Here is a 15,547-nt window from a genome sequence, read left to right as displayed (position 1 = left end):
TAGAGAAAAGGAGAGAAAATCGGGAGAGAATATTTTTTTTTACTCTACCAATACATTAAGAGATGATCTAGAACTAGCACAGTAAAAAGAACAATAGGTATAGAACTGAAATTTTCCTTGCAAAATATACATACAGAGGTAGGCCCACTATTTATCAGTGAATTAGAGTTCAAAAAATTTACTTAAAAAAGTAATTACAAAGTGGCACTGTGGCTCAAGTGACAGAGTGCTTGAGCAAAAAGAAGCCAGGGACAGTGCTCAGGCCCAGAGTTCAAGACCCATGACTGACAACAAAATTAAGAGAAAAAATTAATTACAAAAATTCTGGTCCTGACCATTTCTACTAGAAAGTGGTTTCACTTTCTATGGATACCTTTTAATTTAGTTATAGGAGAATATAAATGTACTATTAACTGATGAAGATGATACAACTACAGTTGAGGTGGCCATGCTGTAATTATAACAACTAGCCAGAACACTGAAGGCATGTTGTTTAATTTAAAGCTATGTGGTTGTTTTTGTTTTTGTTTTAATATTGTATGTATCATATAGAAGCTAAAGGGGAAGCAAGTATATCAATCATAAATTTTCAAACATGGAAAACATAGTACCTTTAAAAAAAAAAAAAAGCTTGTTCTCTTGTTAATCTCAAGATAGCACTATCCTTTATAGACCATATATCCAAGGAGCTGTTCTGTTGACAGTGGCTGTGCTGGTATTCAGTTCTGTCATCCAGGAGGGAAACGAAAGGAACAAAAGATCTTCCTTCTAAGCCCTGGTGCCTCTCAGATTCTTCCTGGGGGTTGTAACTGTGCTCTCTGTCTTTTCTGGGAGTTTAATGCACTCTTTTTTTCTGTTTCTTTATATTTTCTTTGTTATTCCTTTTTTAATTTAAGCATTATTCTGTTTCAGCATTTACTGCAGGACCAATTTGTAAATAAAATCTTACCTATAATTGGTATATTTAGTTGAGGATATGCAGTGCATGTAGTAGCCAGGTACTGGTGACTCATGCCTGTAATCCTAGGCTGAGGTCTAAGGTTCAAAGCCAGACCCAGCAGGAAAGTCCATGAGACTCTTAGCTCCAGTTAACCACTAGAAGACTAGAAGTGGCACTGTTGCTCAAGTGGTAGAGCACTAGCCTTGAGCTGAAGAGCTCAGGGATGGTGCCCAGGCCCAGAGTTCAAGCCCCACAACTGACCAGAAAAATAAAATAAGTACATTTGGTGAAATTTGAATTTTTTATTATCTAATATGAAATTAGAACTTCTTTAGGTCTTAGAAATTTTCCTTAAAGTTTAGTTAAAAATTTATGTTGTGCGGCATAGGAAGAAATCAACTTCAAAAAGAATGTCTATTAATAAATGCTGTATTACTTACTTTGGGATAAAAAGTCTTTGTTAAAAAGATATATAATCTTACTGATATTTATACCATCATGAAATCTGCTTAGAAAAATCTTTTTATTGCTGAAGTTTCTTGAAATATAGTGTAATAGAAATTTTCTTGCTTTGTCTTTAAGAAAACTAAGTACAAAAACTTCTTAGGAAACATTCTTTTATTTTCTTTAAAAATACTTTATTTAAATTTTTCTCAGCTTGTGTTATATTTCCTGTTTTATTATATTTTATTAATTCTACATAAATATTGAGTATGAAAGAAAATTAAAGCTGGCTATTTCATTTTATTAAATCTAATTTTTTTTTCTTGCAAAATCTAGGCGATGTAGTTACAGGAAGTGATGCTCAGGTTTCTGCTCCTGTCCAGACTCTAACTGACCTCCAAGGTACAGTTACCATAACAGTATTCCCTCCCTCCCTCCCTCCCTCCCTTCCCCTCTTTCCTCTTCTCCCCTCCCTTCTCTCTCCCTCCACCCTCCCGAAGTATTTTCATCATTCCTCCAAAGGTCCAGTTTTCCTGTTGTTCCTCCCTGTCCCTCCATTCATTCATACCGTGTATCATTCCACTGCCATTGTTTAGCCACTGAGGGGCACTATTGTGTAGAACAAAAACCCTCAAGTCATACCTCTTGATGCTAATTCCTATTAAACATACACAAGCCTCTTTCCTGGAAAAATACAATTCACCTTATATTTGTGGTTATTTTAACATTAAACTTTGCAGGGTAGCTGACAGCTAGTTGTTCTTTTTGTTGCAAAGGTACTCTGAGACATTTGACTAATTCTGAGATTAGACAATTTACATGTTATGATCTTTGACCTTAAAAATTACAAAATGTTTTTTAAATGCTTTTAAGAGAGCTAGGAATATGGCCTGGTGGCAAGAGTGCTTGCCTCATAAACATGAATCCCTGGGTTCAGTTCCCTAGCACCACATATATAGAAAATGGCCAGAAGTAGCCCTGTGGCTCAAGTGGCAGAATGCTAGCCTTGAGCAAACAGAAGCCTGGGACAGTGCTCAGGTCCTGAGTCCAAGGTCCAGGACTGGCCAAAAATAAATAAATAAATGCTTTTAAGTTTAGCCTTCATATTATGAAGTATCTTAACATGAAGTATGTTATGGTTAATTTCCATTTACAGTAACTGCTAGTGTTTTACAATAAGAGAACCTTTTAATATATTCAATTCATGTGTTCAGAATATAAAAGAAATGGTTTATTACAAAATACAAAAAGTAGTCATGTATTTTCAGTACTTCCATGGAATCTTAAAATATCTAAATATTTAAGGTTGCTCCATTAATCTTTTATTACAATCTTTTAGATGAAATGGCTGAAGAGGAGATGTCTCTGTTAAACAGAAGCCTTCACTAACTGAATCTTCCATTCAATTCCAATTGATAGCAATGTAGTAATAAGATTCATATCATGATTTCTCTATAGTGCTCTTATAGTACAGTTATCTAGTAGTGTTAAATACTGTACAGAATCCCTTCCACCTTGACAGATGCCAAGTAGAATTATTCATTTATTCAGCAGGTATTAGTGAGTACCAGCTCTGTTTTCATTGGCCCCTTGCTTCTCCCTGGTCCCCCACCTCCCTGGTTCACCAGCTGACTTGGGCTTCATTTGCTTTAGATGAGCCAGTTAAGTCTGTGCGATGGGGAAAGAGCTCTTTTTTTCTGTATACTCTATTCAAATCCCCTTGGCCTTTCACACTGACAAAATGTATGAACAGCTCTCCAGATGAACAGCTCTCAATCTGGGACAACTCTAACAATGATCAGACAATAAGATGACACCTACCCTGATTTGGAGGAAGTCGCCCTGTGGTTTCCATAAGAGTGCCAAAAAGCAAGCAAAAATAGATGGTAAACCAAACTGTCAATGGTGGCAACAAAACATTCCTTACCCATGCTAAATAATAATATTAGAAGTTGGTAGAGTCCATCAAAATATCAAACTATTTTATACTCTCCTCTACAATATTTCAGAAGTAAAGGTATTTTTTAATTTCAGGGAAATTAATGTTTCTTAATTAGCACTATTGATTTCTTAATTAACATAAATATCCTGAAGAAAGCATATCAGAAGTGTCCTAGGGAAGATGACAAGTAGAAAATTGCTAGTGCAAAGAGAAGGAGGTCAAGTCAACAAGAGTAGGAAGCGGAAAAGAAAAAATGGTCATTTGCACTTTTTAGTCTATTTAAATTGCATTCCTTTGCTAATAAACTTTTCTATCACTAAAAGAAAAGAGAAAGAAAGAGAGAGAGAGAGAGAGAGAGAGAAGAAAAGGGGATAGCTCCTACTCTTCTACCTACAGGAATAAGGTAGACAGCAAGCACCCAGAACATGTTCCTTATGGGTGCCACTGTGTCATGAAGTGGTTCTCTTGAAGCACAGCAGAGGCACAGTGTGTTCAGGCAGAGAAATGTGCTACAGGTAAAATAAATTTGCTAGGAAATGCATTTTTGTAGAATTCCTATTCCAAAATACATTGAATGCATGAGTTGTTTATAGAAAGAACAAGTTCAGAGTTTGCTTTCTATTTTAAAAGAGCTTTATTCCACTTTTCTTTAACCCACTTTTAGGTCACTGTATAGCCCAGCTGGTAGTTTGACATAGCTGAACATGAGCTCTGGAGTTCAGCATAGGTTTGACATCACCGCCTTGTTATGTAACCCAAGGAATTTAATTAACCTTTTTTTTGTGAAAAGAGAATTGAGGCTAGACATGTCTGTAATCTCAAATCTTTGGAAGGTAGTGATCTGAAGACTGAGGTCAGTGAGACTTCATCTTAATCAGTAAGCCAAGCATGGGGACACATGCCTTCCCTCACAAGTACAGGAAAGCTGAATATGGAAGGACCACAGTGTGAGGCCAGCCTTAGACAAAACCAGGAGATTGTACCTGAAAAATAACTGAAGTGGAAAAGAACTGGCTGAAGGGTAGAATACCTACTCAGCAAGTACAAGGCCCTGAGTTCAAAGCCCAGCAAGTAAAGGGTGGTGGAGAACATATACATGAATATGAGCAGTGACTTCAGTGTTTGTTGTAGAACATATTCCCATCACCTGTCCTATAATAAGGGCTCCATGCTGCTGCCTGCTGAGATAGTGGTGGTAATATACACCATTAGGAAGTTCCTCAAATGTTCAGGCTCTTAGTATCAAGACTTCTGTCTTCAGACTAGAGAAAGTATATTTCAGAATCTTCAAGTATAACCTGCTTCTGTTCACTCTCCTGGCACCAAGATGTCTGTCTGTACTGAGTAGACTCTGGCCTTCTTATCATCTGTTGTCACTCAAGTCTTCTAGGTGACAAACTGTTAATGAATAGTGGCCAGATGCCTCTTGTTTTCCCCTATTACTGTATAAAGCCAAGTCAAGTGTAGTTCTGTGATCACAGCACTGGATCCTTGGCTTGTCCTTTCTCTCTTCTGCGCTCTGCCTCCACACTAAGGCCCCTCGTGGTCCTTTGGCCTCCTGTATTGACTATTTAGGAATATATTCTACAGTCAGTGCATTTTCTACTGAGTTGTATGAGAAGAAAAAAACCATGAAAATATTATTCATGGAACATACTAGAAGCTTGATAAATATTCCCCTTCCTCTTTGCTTGGTAGTCAAAACTCCTAACTGATGCTTAAAAACGGTTCTTGAAAAATAACCTTCATTGAAGTGGAGTATATGAAACACATAATGAAAACATTAGATGTTCCAGAAAGGGAAATTTTGAGAATGAAGTTTGTAATATACCTAGACATCCAAGCAGTTTCTTTGTGCAAGTTAGAACAAAACTACCTCTCCTCTGCAGACACAGCCCACATCAGGGCATGCAATGTAGCATGCAGAACATAGTCTGAAGCAGCCATATGTATGGCAGTCTGTGCCTGCAGCCAGTAAGGTGAAGACTGTAGGAGATTCATGAGAAATTATCCCACCCAATAAATAGTCCCACTGAGAAAGAACCTCTAAATCTAAGACCCACGGTATAGCATATAAAGGAAGCTTCCTGCTCTAGATTGGGAGGCACTACTGTGCCTTCCATTAGTCCACTGTCATTGTCCTCTGGGAACATGCAGCAATTTAGAGATGAGAACTGTAAAACCTGAATGGTCAAGGCCACACAACATGTATCAACTGAGCTCAGACTACGCTAGGTATAGTGATCCACCAGGTGATAGCTTGAGAATTTTACCTTGTAAACATATCAAATCTGCCTTCATAGCTGCAGTTTAATCCTTCTAATCTGCTTTGGCCAATTCAACACATGCCTCACCCAAACAACCCTGTAATCCTCGTGCTGCTTTTGTGCTTAAATCCCTAGTAACTCTCATCATCTGCCACTGTGAGGAAGGCCAGACCCCTATACAGGAAAATAAGTGAGCACCTCTTGATCTGCTGTTCCTATGTTTGCAGCCTTAGCTTCCTTTTTTCTTCCTTCCCCAAAACTGAGTATCCATGAAGGACACTTAAATTATGAGGAGCTTTTAGAAAGAATTTATTTGATTCCTTATTTCTTCCTACCTGCCCCAAACATTAAGATTCTCACAAATAAAAAAGCACTCTGTTGAGTTTGTGTTTTACAATTTGGTTTTATTTTGTTTTACATATTGATGGCAAAGGAGCACCAGAGGCTTTAATGGCACTCTGAGTGACCCAGATGTGCCCAGTCATGTGACTGCCTATGCATATGACTGCCTATGTCCTCCAGGAGACTTGCTCTCCCTGAGCCGCCTCTGCCACCCACACACACCCCTTGGGGCTTTAAGAGTTTCCTTATCTCTCACTGGCTTAGACAGCACCTGTTGTTACACTCACAAAGTGCTGTTGTTTACACTTCATGCTTTTTCACCTGGAGTTGAAGGATAATATATGTAGAGGTCTTCGTTTCTCTTGCACTCCATTTTGGGAGCTTCTGCTGTGATCCTCAGCCCATCTCCAATGTCTGACAGAGTTTCCACCCATCCATCTCCAAAGGGTTCCTTTCCTGCTGCTTAGTTATGAATGACAGACCTCCTGCATGCACACCTGAGGTGGCTTAAGAATGGCCTGTGTTTCATACATTTTAGAACACATTACAGTATACAATAGGTGTCCCGAGTTTGAAATCCCAAGAACCAGAGTGTGAGATTTGTGGGTAGGGCGTTTATTCTGGAATGTCCTTTAGATTAACACCTAGGGAATGAAAGAGGCCTCATTGGGTAGAGGGGAACAGGGGCAAGCTGGCATGCACAGCTGAGACCAATTTTATTCTTGGTCAGTACAAACCAGCCGCTGAATTGGCATCAACCCCCAGGCAAGTGGCAGGACCTTGGCTGGGCAACTCCTTTCATCTGAGAGCACTTTTCAGAGATGGGTTCCAAAGAGCTACCAGGAGCCAACATTGCCAGCAAATGGCAAGCACCTGTGTTAGTCCTGAAGCGGTAGAGACCCATAGCAGTATATTCAAGAATATATAGAATTATGTCTCAAAGAATGGTAAATTTAATGTAAAGAAGTATTTCATGTCTCTGTCAGTCAGAAACTCAACAAGGACCATGCAGAGTCACTTTGTGGCTTATAATTTCCAAGAGTCGGGGGCTGTCCAGGAAAAATCTGAATGAAGCCTCATCTGTTTACCCCAAGGTGCCTCCCAGAGGCCATGTTCTGTGTGGGCTAAGTACAAACAGGCAGGGAAGTCAGATCGTTCTTGCTGTCCTGGATGTGTGTGAGTGTGGGTGCACACTCACACACACACATGCACGCGCCCATCCTGGGTCTTGACCTCAGGGCCTACATGCTGTCCCTGGCCTTTTGTGCTCAAAACTAGCCCTCTGCTACATGAGACACAGTTCCACTTCTGGCTTTTTAGGTTAGTTTACTAGAGATTAAGAGTGTTACAAATCTTTCTGCCTAGACTAGCAATCCTCAGATCTCAGCATCCTGAGTATATAGGATTACAGACATGAGCCACCAGCGCCTTGAAATCTTAGGGCTTTTAAAAAATGTCTCCAGGTACACTATCCTCTTTGGGAACATAACTCTGTTTTCTTAAGGTATAAATATTTGTGTTCCCAAAGAGTCAAAAGTGTTAATAAGCTCATTTCTGTAGTTGAAGAAAAACATATTTTGCAGAGTTTTCTTTATTAATACTACCACTTATTTGAAATTCTCATAAGAGCTGCTCTTAGTATTCACTGAAAAGGAAATGTGTTGAGCAGAATAAAATTCATTTCACCTTTCCACCCTTTGAAGTGTAGGTACAAGAAAACCTAAAACAATACATATGGCTCATATGGTATTTTATTGAGCACCACTAGTATATTCGGTCCTGTTGAGATATTCCAAATTGGTAACAGAGCAGACCTATAGCTAGGTTTTGCTAACAGGTAAGCTGGTACTCACCATATTCCTTGTCCTTAGGTATGTACCAATTGTAAGGACATTTTACTTACAAGTACAGATTTCATACACTGGATTAGATATGCACAGATATATAATGCATATACCCCCTACCTGGTTCAGAAAATACTCAAAGCAACTAAAATTATATAATATTTGATAAGAAAGGAAGATAGATGAATGAAGAAAGGAAGGTGGAGGATACTGAATGTATATCTACTGAAACTAGGAAAATTGAGAGGAGGAGTTGAGCTGGGAGGGATGGTAGAGAATGATGAAAGTAGGGACATTGATCAAGATGCATTGCACTTGTAAAATGATATGTTGAGCGTGTTTGTACAACGACTTAAAGATAATAAAAATATTTAAGTGATTCTACCTGGAACTTTAAACTATAATGCCAAATGTTGCGAGTTTAGAGATCGTTAGTAGAAAGTGATAATCAAAGGGTTAATAAAGAAATTTTTCTATCGCTAATATTTTTAAGAGATTTGTATAGAGAAAATAATCAGGTAAGCATCATGAAAGAGGGAAAAAAGACCATTCCTAGGAAGCCCACAGAACTTCAAGAAGCAGGAGTGAACTGTGAAATTCCCAGATAAGATCAAAAGAGAAAAAAAAATCAGGTTGTTTATATGATAACCACAAGATAGACATCAAACTTATTAGTAAAACTTAGAGCCTGAATATGGGAGTTTGTTTCCAGTCAATGGGGCAATTGTTTTGAACTAGATTCTTATTCAGCCAACCTAGCATTCAAATGAGAATATGAAAAGAACATTTAAAGATTTACCAGCAAAAAAAAAAAGATTTACCAGCAGACCCACTTACCACTTCTAAGTATATATTTTATACACGTTCTCCATCTCTTGTAAATGTAAAACCGGTTCTTCTAAAAAATTCTCAAAAATAATAAGGCAATTTTTAAAAATTACAAATATTTTAGAAGTCTATGACAGTTTCTTAAAAAATTAATAATATTCCAAATACCAAAACTTTAAGAGAGTGAGATAAAACAATGCTTGGAGGAAATACAATTATTAGAAAATAAAGATGATAGAATAAATTTTGTGTGTAATTCAGGAAGATAGAAAATTTACACAAAAGGACATCCAAGGATAAAAGAAACTGTCAATACAAGACAGTTTGTGCCAGTGAAACCAAAAGGGGATTCTTTAAAGACAGTGGTCTAATGCCAACTTCAGTATAGCTAACCAAGAATAGAACCTTAACACATAGCAAATCAGAAATCTATTATCACTAAAGATAAGGAATGGGGGGGGTCTTAATTATAAGAGACAACTGTTTACAACCTAGTAAGTTGAAAATTGGAACCAAGTGTTCTTGTAACTATAGCCCTAAGGTTCACATTTGCTTTCTAGCTTCTAGAAAGCCCTTTTGTGTGGGCCTGTCTCTCTATCTACAAAGCTAGCAATGCCAGGTCAAGTCCTCTCATGCTTTAGTTGTCTCCTTTGCTTCTCAATCCCACATCTTTGATATATTGTTCTATATTCCTTTTCTACCTTAGTGATTCTTGATTACATTGGCCAACATTAATAACCCTAGCAAGATACTCTTTCACATCATGGTGATTAGTTTTAATTTCGACCTGAAAAGTCTGTTTTGTTCTTTGAAGTAACATAGCTACAGGCTCTGGGATCTAGAGGCATAGACATTATTGCCTTGTCTTATACTTGGTCTTTTTTTTTTTTTAACCAATCGTGGAGCTTGACCTCAGAGCCTGGGTACTATTCCTAAGTTTTGGCTCAAGGTCAGTGCTGTACTACTTGAGCCAAAGCTCCACTTCTGACTTTTTGCTGATTAATTGGAGATAAGAGTCTCACAGATTTTCCTGCCTGGGTTGGCTTTGAACCATGATCCTCAGATCTCAGATTCCTGAGTAGCTAGGATTATAGGTATGAGCCCCCAGCACCTGGCTTATCTGTGGTCTTTTATAGGAAGAATATGAACCCATAAGACCTAACCCAAGGAGAAGTAGAAATCCTTAGGAATAAACAGAAAGAAATCTACCCTCCCCCAAATATTAACAAATGATGCCTTTTAAAAGTTCCTAGCCCCAGCAACAATCTTAAACATATATGACCCAACCATTAAAAGGAAAGGAGATGTCATGTTTTTGTTTCATTTTGTGAGAAAGCCTTGTTCTTATCAAGCAAAGTACTTCAGCATCTTAAGTGTATCCTCGGTTCTCTGAACTTTTAAAGTAACTTGAAATCTAAAGTTAAGCAGATACTCCTGTTGTTTTACCTGTATCTTCCACCACCTCCAAAGACGTTGAAAACCATGGACTTCTTAGGGGAACAATGAGAAATTCATGAAAGGAAGAACCTAGATTTATAATGTGTCTTTATAATGTCCCACTATTCACCTGAAGAAATACTTCCTAAACAGGATTATCAGAATTGAAAAGCTTGAAAGTAAAATCAGAAGTCTTGAAAATCAACAGCCTAGCAACCCTCTCTCATTCACAACACACACACACACACACACACACACACACACACACACACACACAGAGAGAGAGAGAGAGAGAGAGAGAGAGAGAGAGAGGAAAGAGAGAGAGAGAGAGAGAGAGAGAGAGAGAGAGAGAGAGAGAGAGAGAGAGAGAGAGATTTTCCAGAATTTAGGAGGAACTTCAAGGAGTCCTGGTTCAGATAATAGAGCACCAGCCAGTAAGCACAGGAGGCCCTAAGAGCCAGCACCTTATTCATTTCTAGATTTTTCAGTAGGTTGTGGGTTTCCTTATAACTTTATTTAACAAGGAAAGCAAGCTCTTCTGTAAAACTTGGGAAATGATGTATATTTTTTTCTAATACATAGTATAGTAAATTCTGTTTCTATAATTAAGGGATGTTCCATTAGGGGAAAATCATGCATTTAATCACTGATTTGAAAAAATTTGATTTTTAGGTTTTTTTTAAAATGTGTATAGACTGTTTAATAAAAATTGCATGTAGAGAGCAATTTTTTTTAAATTGGTGTTCTTCTGTTACATAAAATGCATACATTAGAATACTACACAGAATCTTTATGTTGCAAGTATAAACAAACTGGCATAATAGCTGATTGTTAATTATTAGACCCAATAGATTCAATGCCTTGGTGAAAAAAATCTGGTGTTTCATTATTGCTTCTCAACTTTCTTTACAGGGCAAAGTTCTAAAAACATCAGTTCATCTCCAAGCACTGAGAGTTTACCTGGGGGAAGGGAATTCACTGGCTCTCCACCTTCATCTGCTACCAAAAAAGACTCCTTTTTTAGCAACATCTCCCGTTCCCGCTCACACAGCAAAACTGTGGGCAGAAAAGAATCTGTGAGTATTTAAGATAGGTTGTCTTTATTTTCCACTAGTGTGCTACAATTATGAGAGCTTTTCTAAGTGCCTGGCTTTAAAATATTCTCAACCCTTCTATGAACTAAAACATTATTTTATCGAAAGTATTTTATCATACTGTAGTAATATGTTAAGGAAATAGCCTGTAAAACTGGAAAAGTGGTAGCATTAGTTTCAAGTAAGTTGAATTTCTCAAGTTCCTTTTTTTTTTGTACTCTGACATATGCTTTTCTGTCTATGTGTGCCATACTTCAAGGCCCTACTCCCACTATACTCACTACACTACATGTTTGGCTCTTAGGAAGCAGATTCTGAGATGGAGTTAGAAGTCCAAAATGTACATTAGGGAATAGCACCTAGGAAAGAGAAGAGGAAGAACCAGGATTGAGAAGAGAGATAGCATCAGACCATAATGCAGACCTCACCAAACTAATTTGTTGGGTTTTTTTTCTAAAAGAAGTTTTTTTTTTCCCTAAAATTTAAGAAATGTTATCCCACTGAGGAATTATAACATTTAAAATAAGCCATAACATTTGAAATAAACCAAACCAATTTTAAGTATTCCTTCCAAATTAAATGTACTTTTATTTATAAAAAGCTATAAAAATGACATTTAAATTATGTTTTGTCTGTTGCTATATAAAATCCCTTGTACACATTGCTCTAAAGGGCATATGTAAAGCATACCAACTGCTTTAAAATCTAGTGGTGTCTGAAATTTTTATAAGCCAACTTAATAAGAACTTCACATTTAATCACATTACAGTTATTTCAAAACCTAACATTCTAATATGAAGTTTATACATTTTTCTCTTATCTTCTATTTCCTCAATTTTATCTTCAACTCTTCCACTGTTTTATCATACTATATTTTGTTTCTAGCAGAGATTCTTTCATTCTCTGAAAGTTCAAAATCTGAATAAGAGTTCCAAAAAGAGCAGATAAAATAAAGGAAAAGAAATAATAACAAATATTATTCAAAATATTTTCCCACTTTTTTTACATTGAAAAAATATATAGATTGGCCCAACATTAAAAAAAAATCTATACTCACAGATCACTGAAAAATTTAACAACTTTGACAACAAATTATCTTAGGGAACTATACTGTAATAATGCTTATAATGTAACACTTTTATTTAGCTTTTATAAAAAAGTTTTCCAACCAATAAATTGTTTGTAAACCAAAAATGCAAGAAATCAATGAAAGCAGAGCCCCATGGAGTACCGAAGTTGATGGCGTGGTTTTCTGTAGCACAGTGCCCTGTGGCGTGAGCGAGCTGCTCGCCCCTTGTGCTGTGCTGCCTTCTTCCATCATTTGGCTTCATCTCCATCATCTCCATAAGACGCAAGGATGCCAGATTGTGTGCATGCTGAGTATTGCCCAGGAGGCACACGCAGTGCTGTGAAGAGCATTCAAGTGAAGCAATTATATATTCTTACAATGCCTGGCTAGATATTCCCATGGGGTTGTATCATGCTAAATTAAATGTGTCATTGATAACACTTCCTTCCTTCCGATGACCTTTCTAGAAACCTGATGTTTATGTATTTTTTTCAGTACCACATTACCTTGAGCACACAGTCATTTGTGTGGTAAAGCACACATGTGCAAAGCAGAGAAGAAAATGAGGACTTTTGAATTGTCTTGTGCAGATGGAAGCCAGCCAAAGCCAGAATCTAGAGCTTGCAATGTCTCCTTCTTTCCCCCACAGTGGCGTCAGCACCCTCTCCTGTACAGCATCTTCCTGCTTTTAAACCTCATGTTCTCCTTAAAACACCTGCATTAACTTTCCTGGGATATTGTTTTTAATCTACAATTTTTTCATTCCTGGCAGAGCAACCCTAGGCCTCCTGAACAAAGAGGGGGGTGATAGGCAGGTTTTTACTTTGTCCCCGAAACCTTAAAGCAAACAAATAACTTTTTAGATTATTCTCACACCTGAGCTAAACTCCTGTGTTCAAAGGTCCATTCAAAAGCTTGGGTACCTTTACCAAAACGGCTTCTAGCTTCCTGCTTCCCAACTTTCTTCTCTAAGAAGCCCAGGTGTAGCCCATGTGGTAGTATGGTAGACATAAGTAAGTACCAGGAACCTTACATAGGTGAAGCCTGGGAGAACAGAGTAAGTGGATACCCAAACTCCCCCAGGCTCTGTACACAGAGCAGCATATGGGGCTCTTGCAATGGGGCTAGATGCCTGGAGAAAGGGCACTTCTTCCTCTGCATGATGAAAATACCCACTCCACAAGCCTTGCACTAAAGTGAGTTGACTTTTCCTAATTTAAAAGTATGGTTTAAGTTACCAAAGGAGCTAGGTTAGTGAACAGTGAACTGAAGGAAATTTAGGATCTATCTTCTGGTGCTAATAATGAAATTAAAACCTTGGTTAGAAGAAGGGAAATGTTAGCATTAGCATGAGGAACAAATAAGATGAGAAAAAAGAGAAAAACAGAATTCATTAGGCCACAGGAATAATACTGAGAATAGTGACTTTGACTTACACAGGAATTCCTCAGTCATGCTTTATTAATGCTCTTTATAAGTATGTCTGTCATTACAAATGCATCTGATTAATTTTATCTCAGTTGTCTTTGATTAGACTAATGGATTGACCCACATAAGCTTGACCTTGGTGGTATGGAGTGATTGCTTATGAAATATAGTTGCTCATAAACAATATTTTAGGCAACTAAAAAAATCTAGACTCTTCTGAGCCCTGACATTACCATATGACTAAAAGATTTTAAATGCCTTCAATATGGACCACAATAAGATAATATGATTCCTAAAACATCCATAATGACAACCTCCCTCAGAATATATGCCAGTTCTTCCATAGTGTTTTTATGTTCTATTGATAGCCTTATCATCTCCAGCCTAAATACCATTTTCTGGAGATGCTGGAACTATGGTCAGAAGATGGGAATAACTATCAGTAACTTAAAGTATGATAGTTGTATTAAGTCAAGAACAAATTGGCCTTATAATAAATAGTAGGAAGTTAGAGGCTACATTTGAAAACAAGAGAGAAAGGAATAAAGAAAGTTGGGAAAACTGCTGTTCTTGAAAAGCAGTTGTGAAAGCAGAAACTTCCTCTTCCTCTCTCCCCTTCCAGTCTACACTTTCATTTATAGACTCAGACGAGACTCTGATTCCTAGACCTGTGCTCCTACTTCCCTTTTGTTGTTCGTTTGTTCATTCACTCTGGGTATGTATTTTTGTTCTCTAAGGTTCCCAGTGTCTCTTACTTGGCTTCTTTGGTAAACTCATAAATACAGCTTGATCTCATTAAGTAAACCTCATGCAGCCATACCTCCTCCGCGTAGCACAAAGGATCTTGCATGCCAGCATCTAGCATCACCACCAGGTTATCACTCCCACCTGTTGACTTTTATCAAGCTTCTGTTCCCGAAGGCCATCCCAAAGAGAAGATAGTTTTGTGAGCTCAAAATCCTTCCATATGGGGGCTGGGGATATGGCCTAGTGGCAAGAGTGCTTGCCTCGTATACATGAGGCCCTGGGTTCAATTCCTCAGCACCACATATATACAGAAAATGGCCAGAAGTGGCGCTGTGGCTCAAGTGGCAGAGTGCTAGTCTTGAGCAAAAAGAAGCCAGGGACAGTGCTCAGGCCCTGAGTCCAAGCCCCAGGACTGGCCAAAAAAAAAAACAAAAAACTTTGAGCTGGGAATATGGCCTATTGGCAAGAGTGCTTGCCTCATATACATGAAGCCCTGTGTTCGATTCCCCAGCACCACATATATAGAAAACGGCCAGAAGTGGCGATGTGGCTCAAGGGGCAGAGTGCTAGCCTTGAGCAAAAAGAAGCCAGGGACAGTGCTCAGGCCCTGAGTCCAAGCCCAGGACTGGCAAAAAAAAAAAAGATCCTTCCATATGTTCCTTTGAATATCTAAAGGGTTCCCTTAACAAGTAAAGACCTTGTAAGTTATATCTTGTCTCCAACCACATGTACACAAGTCCCCAAACATGAAGGGTAATTTGTGTACAATACACTAGTCAGTTTATAGTAAACTGTGAGAATTGGTGAAATTGCATCAGGGTGTTCTCAGTTTGGACTCTAGGTTTTAAATCTAGTTTGGATTTAAAGCATATCTGTGTACTCTACATGCACTCTTAATCACTACAATATAAAAATACATATTCCATAATGAAATTGAAAAAACAAGAATGAAAAATCAGCATCATTTATAGAAACCTTAAATTCAACTATAGTTGAATCTAGTTAGTTGAAGATTTATAGAAATCTTTTTTTTTTTTTTTTTTTTTTTTTGCCAGTCCTGGGCCTTGGACTCAGGGCCTGAGCACCTTCTCTGGCTTCTTGCCACTCAAGGCTAGCACTCTGCCACCTGAGCCACAGCGCCCCTTCTGGCCATTTTCCATATATG

The 15,547-nt window shown here is 37.9% G+C and overlaps 1 protein-coding gene across 5 annotated transcripts in view; it reads left to right on the top strand.

Annotated features, from left to right (window-relative positions):
- The window catches only part of Tbc1d5 (TBC1 domain family member 5), a 482,236-nt gene that overhangs the window by 436,563 nt on the left and 30,126 nt on the right, over positions 1 to 15,547 (top strand). For 4 of the 5 annotated variants that reach the window (XM_048355931.1, XM_048355930.1, XM_048355929.1 and 1 more), the window contains 2 exons: positions 1,721 to 1,786; positions 10,957 to 11,120. In XM_048355931.1, coding sequence (XP_048211888.1) covers positions 1,721 to 1,786; positions 10,957 to 11,120 — 230 coding nt within the window. The remainder of the gene's footprint in view (positions 1 to 1,720; positions 1,787 to 10,956; positions 11,121 to 15,547) is intronic. The other variant, XM_048355933.1, reaches the window with a different exon arrangement.

This window comes from Perognathus longimembris, chromosome 10, assembly GCF_023159225.1.
Source record: "Perognathus longimembris pacificus isolate PPM17 chromosome 10, ASM2315922v1, whole genome shotgun sequence".
Taxonomy (NCBI): Eukaryota; Metazoa; Chordata; class Mammalia; order Rodentia; family Heteromyidae; genus Perognathus; species Perognathus longimembris.
The sequence above is the reverse complement of the archived record's forward strand: the minus strand, read 5'-3'. Positions and strand labels throughout refer to the sequence as shown.